This window comes from Microtus ochrogaster, chromosome 10, assembly GCF_000317375.1.
Source record: "Microtus ochrogaster isolate Prairie Vole_2 chromosome 10, MicOch1.0, whole genome shotgun sequence".
Taxonomy (NCBI): Eukaryota; Metazoa; Chordata; class Mammalia; order Rodentia; family Cricetidae; genus Microtus; species Microtus ochrogaster.
The window spans coordinates 23882383-23889573 of NC_022016.1; the positions used below are offsets into that span (position 1 = coordinate 23882383).

The window sequence follows — 7191 nt, forward strand, 5'->3', positions numbered from 1 at the left end:
GTGTGTATGTGTGTAGGTTTGCATTACGGGAAATAGATTTACCAGAACTGAGAAGCAGCTGATAAATGCATATGGTATCAATAAGATGAAGCTCCCCCTCAGGCCAACTCCCTTTCGAGCTTTCCAGAGTCGCATCAAGTGTTAGTATCTTACACACTCTCCTCACATCTTGCTCTTCTCCTGGGTTGTACTTTGGAGTTAGTCGAGCCCAGGGTTCCAAATCTCTGGATCTCTTCTCTGCGTATGTAGCTTTAAGCCTGCTCAACCCCCTCAACTTCACTTTCCTCATTTGTTAAGTGAAAAGAATAGAACTTTGGAATTGTTGAAAAGTTAAAGATAATAAGCAAACACTGGTCCAGAGTGTTGCTACCATAATTTATTATCCACATTTTGATAATGTCTTTCAATGATGAGTACCTTGGAAAGTCTGGAGATATGCTCAGTAGTAGAACACTTGCCTAGCACGTGTAATCTTTCTTTAATCAGTAGTAGTAATGAACAGACACTTTGCCAAGCTCGAACACTGTTACTTTAATATCATACTATTGTCAAGTTAAATGGACAATCAACTAAATCATAACATAGCATTAAAAAACAAGTTGCTTAGGAGCATAAATAGTTCATAAATAAATATTAAATGCTAGCTAATGACAGAATATTCTTTGAAAAATATAATCTCTGTTTTTGCTTTTACTCTGTCATAATCAGAAATACTTCAGCAAATCATTTATACTATATGAAATCACCCTATTCCCAGGGTTATTCATAAATTCTGCATGTATAATTATGGTTTAATATCTCTGGGAGAAAGCTGATTTCAGTTATTAAAGCAGACATAGTCAAGTTGTATTCTTTGTCTTGTTCTGTGGTGAGGCCCGGTAAGAGCATCTTGGCCTACATGGTGTCAGAAGAGGGAGGGATTCTCCTGTGAGCTGAACGTTCAGTATTATCATCCATTGAGGCAACAACGGGAGCCTGGCCGCTCACCAACTTCAAGTTCATTGGCTCTAGAGCATTGCTGGTCTCGTTGACCTCGTGCATCTCTGTTGATTCTCCCTTTTTCGACAATTTGGACGCCTTCCTTTTCTCATTCTAATTTTCACGTTTATTAAAGCAGTTAAATTGGGTTGACCTCATCTTTACGCTTTAAACAGCCTGTAATTATGTACTTGTGTTTCCAGATGCTATTTTGTTTTTGTTGACATTTTTAAGACCTACCACAATCACTATTTTTATGCCTAATTATATGGCCAAGTCATATTCATTCCTTTGCATTTTGCAAAGTCATTTTATTCCCGAAGTGTAACAGTAGCTCCAAGATGCTGCTGGAGTGGGCGCATCAAGCAAGGTGGGATTGATGGTAAATCCCGAAGCCAGGTGGCCCTGTTTCAGTATCGCTCCACCACTTAGCATTTGTGGGGCTTTGGCCATCCTCCCTAGGCATTACCTCATCCCTAAAATCAATGCAATGGCCTCATCACATTTGAGAAGGTCAAATCGTATCGCTCAGTAAATTGGGAAGATCTAATAAACATGTAACTGAAAATTAGATCTGGGCCGTCATACCTGTTTACAACGTGCCTAATTCTCTGAACATTTCCTACGATGATTTCCCTTGCTTTCTGAGAAGTGTGGGTTTACTTGAAAAGAGTCTAGCGCTATTGTTCACGAATTGTCATCGCTGAATGTCTTAGCAAAAAAACAATTATTTTTGTTCCTGAGAATTTATTAAGTTGGAAACTCCCACGCAGTGCTGGTCGAAGTGTGTGATAGCACACCCTTTATGGAATGCAATTTGGCAATCATTTGCAAGCGCCTTACCAAAGTTTATTCCCTTTAGCTCAGTGATTCTGCTTCCAGAAATTTATCTATTTTAAAGACATGGTCAGAAACTTGTAAAATGCTTATTCGTAGAGATGGTTTGTCAGAAACTTGTAAAATACTTATTCGTAGAGATGGTTTGTCATGCTCTCCTTTACGGAATCCTATGAAATTGCGTAATTACAAGGGATGGATCTTATTTTATAAATGGTTTCATTTGATGAAATATTATATAGCTGTCAATATAGTATCTTTAAAGTATTTTGATTAAAAAAAGCATTTAAGTGGAGGGCCAGCTAGATGATTCAGTGGGTGAAGGTATTTACAAACAAACTTGATGACCTGAGTTTGAGTCCTAGATCCCATAAGGTGAAAAGAGAGAACCGGCTCCTGCAAATTGTTCTCTGATCTTCATATGTACATCACGGCACAGTGCAGACACACGCACGCATGCACGCACACACACACACACACACACGCACACACACACACACCCACATGTGCACCATGCACACATGCATACACAGTGGATGAATTTTTTAATTTCTCTAAAAAGATCTTCAAGTGGAGGAATAAAACAGGCTCTGAAACTGATGTGATATCCTCTGCTTTGCAAGGAGGGAAATGAAGTGATTGTGACATATCATTTAAATAGAATACTTTTATTTATTCTTCGAGACACATACACTTTATACTTATTATATATACTATCACTCCTGCCGCCAGTCCTTCCCAACCACCTGCCTCCACATCCTCCTCTCAACTTAATGCCCCCCCTTCTACTGCCCACTGAATTCAGTGTTGCCCGTTTGCTGCTGTGTGTGCATGAGTATAGGGTCATATACTGGACTTGGATAATCTATTATAGGCCACACCCCTGAAGAAAACCGCTTCATCCTCCCTCGGCAGCCATCAGCTGCTAATCCCTCTTCCTCTGAGGATGGGGCCTGGTGGTCATCTCTCTCTTATCCACACTGAAATATTGACTGTATCTTCTTCAGGTCTTGTAATTTTAAAGCAAAACAAATTCTTAATTTCAACTTGTATACAGATATCAGTTTATACATCCAACTTCTTTAGATTGTTCGATTTAGTGTATTAACTTAAAGAATCTATTTAGAAGAAGAAACTTACTGTTGATATTAAGAATAACTTGTAAGAGGAAATTGGTCCAAACTTTGAGCCATTCATGGGTAATAACAAACATTACTTTTTTTTTTTCTTTCTGTGGCTTAGGAGCTGTGAGGGAAGAAATATTCGATACCGAACATGCAGTAACGTGGTAAGTGTCAACTTCTTTGGTTGTGAGATTGTAATACTTAGGCCTTGGGATATATTAAGAAGTTTTATGGATCCTGAGTGGAAAGACACTCAATTAGTAGCTCACCAACCGTTATTTATTGCATAGAGTACTCGTTACCCAGCCGTTTCTAACGCTCTTCGATATAAACGTTTAATCATTCAACCAGATTAAAACTAACTAGACTGTTTCAAAACAAACCACATTTTCTCCCTGCTCTGTCTTTGCACATACAGCTCTCAGGAGAAATGAGGCAGAGGAATGATATAAAGGAAAACACTTGGAGTACCATGAAATAAATATTAGTTAATCAGATTCAGGTTTGCCGAATGCCTTCATCTGTCCAGCAAATATTTAACGCCCTGGCTACGTGTGAGGCGCTGTGCTAGCGCAGGGATAAAGAACACGTGGTTAACTGTCCTCAACATCTGCAACGGAGCGCGGGGTGGAGAGAGGGAGATGGATGGACACATAACCTCACTCCTGGACAAAGTCAATGTGACACTTGCCAGTGGGGATAAAGTTGTTTGGGGATGATAACAGAATTCTGAAGGGTCTTAAAGAAAAAGATGGCGTGAGACAGAGCTTGGAGGGGAGAGACAGCTCCGTGCTGTGCGTGAGGAGATGACAATTACGGCAACCACATGAAGGCTGTGGGCCTCTTTGGAGACAGAAAGCGTCTAAGGATGTACTTGGCAAACAAGTCAGTCTCTTGGGCCTGCCAACACGCAGGAAAGAGTTAACAGATACTTTAAGGTCATATCATGAGGAGCTTTGAATATTAAATCCCAAGTTGGTGGGTCCAGTGGGTACTGGGGGTTCTGAAGTGAGGGCGTGGCGCAGAGTCTCACGTTCAGAAAGAAGTTCTGCCGTCAGAGCTGAGTTGCACTGGATCCGGGACTATATGGGCGAGAGGGTTTGTAAAGGCTTAGCCCTGGAGGAAATGCACCCTAGATGGGTAAACACTAAGGCCGCTCCACGTGAGCAGACAGCAATGGACACACACGATAAGCTGAGGGAAGCTGGAATAAATGAAGCCCGGAGGTCGGCACGCTGTGAGAGCGCTGCATTCCCTCCTGCTTTCGTGGAGGAGTGCTTGCTTGATTGGCACTTCTGTGTTTAGACTCTGTTGACATGTTTCTTTCCTGATGTGACTGTCCTACCACTCCGCTCCGCTCTTCACAGTAGTAGTCTCATCCAACTTTTACTTATTTTTTTTGTTGATTTTTTTGAAACAGGGTTTCCCTATGTCGCCCTGACTGGCCTGGACGTTACTGTGTAGATCAGGCTAGCCTGAAACTCATGCAGATCCACCTGCCTCTGCCCCACAAGTGATGGGATTAAAAGCAGGTACCACTACACTCTCAACTTTCTTTTCGGAACTCTACCAAAATTGATCTTACTGAGTTACTCTCACTGTGTCTCTGCACACTCCTCAAAGGCAAGAGCCTCATTCTTTTTTTTTTTTTTCAGGCTGTTGTTCCAAAGAACTAGAACTGCTAATGAACACATATTAAGCTCACAATGGATATTTGCTGATTACAAAATTGAGTACTCAGAATGCTAGGTAAATAAATGATAAGAACCAGCGTCATAAATAATACAGTTTTGGGTACTGGAGAAATGCTCAGTGGTTGTTAAGAGCCCTTGTTGCTCTCCCAGAGGACCTGAGTTCAGTTTCCAGCATCATAACTATTTGTATTCATAACTATTTGCAACTCTAATCCCAGGACACACAATGCCTTCTTCTGGCCTCTGCAGGCACAACACACAAATTTGGTACATCGACATATATGCAGGCAAACATTTATACACACAAAATAATAAAATGTTTTTCAAAAGAAATAAGACAGGTGGAGAAGTTGTTGGAGAGAAAATTAGTAAATTTAAGAAAGGAGCCCTAGAGAGATTGACCAGCAAGCTCCAACCTGTAGATGATACACGTAGGTGATAGGATTCTGATGTAGGGAAAGAGTCAAGACTTAAGTCATAGAACTGTAAAACAGAAGGCACAACAGCCTGCTAGGGAGAGTATACAATTATGAGGCTTTCTTGGGCTGTAGGCAGCCAGATTTTAAAAAGAAAAAAAAATAATATGGAACCAAACAAAACCACTGTGAGAGAAATAAGAATATAGGAGAGAATCTAAAAGTTCTTTAGGAGAAAAAGTATTGTCAAGAGTTTAAAGAATAAAGAAAAGGGAGGCTAATAGGGGAGTAATTTCCATAGTTTCTTAGGAAAAAATGAAAAACAAAACAGAAGGAAAAAGTATACTAATGAGGCGATGGGGTAGCTGGGCAGAAGCTATTTGTGGAAGTCTATTCCATGCTGCTGTCACAGAATGCCGCAGGCTGGGTGGTTTGTAAGCATTACAGGTTCATTTGGAACCTGGTGCCAAAGACAGAAGTTCAGGAACTGGGTCTCAGCATCTGGCAAGTACAGTTTGGTGAGTCAGGACAAATGGGCCAACTAATCCTTTCTGATAGGAACACGATTTCTCTTAATACTATAACGATGGCAATTAGATTTTAGTATGTCGTTTAGAGGATATTCAAATACCAGCAGTATTTCCACGAAATGTACAAAAGAAACGCCTTATGTGGACTCAAAGGAGGCTGGCTGGCTTGCATCAAATCTGAGACTCCTGGGGGCTCTTGCCTACAGGTAAACACTATACAGTTAATGTATGTAAAGCTCTGGGTTCAATTGCCAGCCCCCCCCCCATGCACACACACAAAATAACAAAGATAAATGGTGACATAAGGAGGTAAGGATGCCCCGTGACAACATACCACACCTCAGCTCTCTGAGGAGGGACCAAATGACAAATTAATCTTTATCTTGACAAAGAAAATCTTTACCGACTTCATTCTGAGAAGAGAGATGCAAATTGAAATTGAGGAAATGAATGCAAAGCCCTGGAGTGACCAGGATGGAGATCAGCCAACACCATAGAACTGTTGGGCAACAAAGGGGCTGGTCTTCCAGAGATGAGGATTGCCAGGGCTTGAGACTTAGAAGAAATCCTAAAAAACACTGAAGCACGGACATTGCATATGACTGAAGGCTCAACATAGATCACTCAGGAAAAGCAGTGGAAAGTGCTCCATAGAGTCGTAAATGCCTGAGGAGAGCACACAGGAATCCAGATCGGATCCTAATTAGTGAGCCTAATTTTTCGATGGAAATCTTTGTGTAGCAAGATCCTTGTTTCTATTTAGGAAAGAAGGTGTTAGATGTCAGAAGACACAGTTTACATCATTGCCATCTATACTTTACCCCTTACATACAAACAGCATTCAATTGTTGATTGGGAGAGAGAGAGAGAGAGAGAGAGAGAGAGAGAGAGAGAGAGAGAGAGAGAGAGAGAGGAGAGAGAGAGAGACTTATTTTACAGTTTTAAATGGAATTGAAAGTGTCTGTTTAAGAAATTGTATAAAAAGAACTGGAAATATATAGATGTTTCTGCTTTGTAAAAGACATCTCACAACCAAAATATCTCAAAGTGCTGTGAAAATATGGCTTGACTTGGTGGAAATGTACACATGCTTATTTGTTTTCTCTAGTCCCCTGGCCGTGGTAGCACTAACTTAGATAGCAAGCATTTGTTTGTTTTGTTTTTAAGAGACAGACTGCGATTTGATTCTGCTTATCTTCCATCTTGCCTCTTGAGTGTGTAGGCAAGCAGAAATGGCCTGAGCTGGACTCTGTAGATGAATTGTCAGCATCTTGAGCAGCAGACTGCCTGTCCTATCCTTAAAGCTCTTCAAAACCTTCCATAACTTCCTTACTATCGTTTTGAACACTGTTGTGGGCCAATGCAGCTGACTCTGACCTCAAATCATTTGCAACTTCCAGTATTACATGAGCCCAATTTTTACGGCTTGAAGAACCAAACTGTTACTGATGGTTTTATGAGCACCTCAAGTTTTCAAATAATTGGGGGATTTTACTTTGGCCAAGACAGAAGCAACAATGCCAATAGATAGATAGATAGATAGATAGATAGATAGATAGATAGATAGATAGATAGATAGATAGATAGATAGATAGATAGATAGATAGATAGA

The 7191-nt window shown here is 40.6% G+C and overlaps 1 protein-coding gene across 2 annotated transcripts in view; it reads left to right on the top strand.

The window, feature by feature from the left end:
• Positions 1–7191, top strand: part of Adamtsl1 (ADAMTS like 1) — a 387047-nt gene that overhangs the window by 52693 nt on the left and 327163 nt on the right. For both annotated transcript variants that reach the window (XM_005352697.2, XM_026782337.1), the window contains exon 3: positions 3058–3103. In XM_005352697.2, the coding sequence (XP_005352754.1) occupies positions 3058–3103 (46 nt within the window). The remainder of the gene's footprint in view (positions 1–3057; positions 3104–7191) is intronic.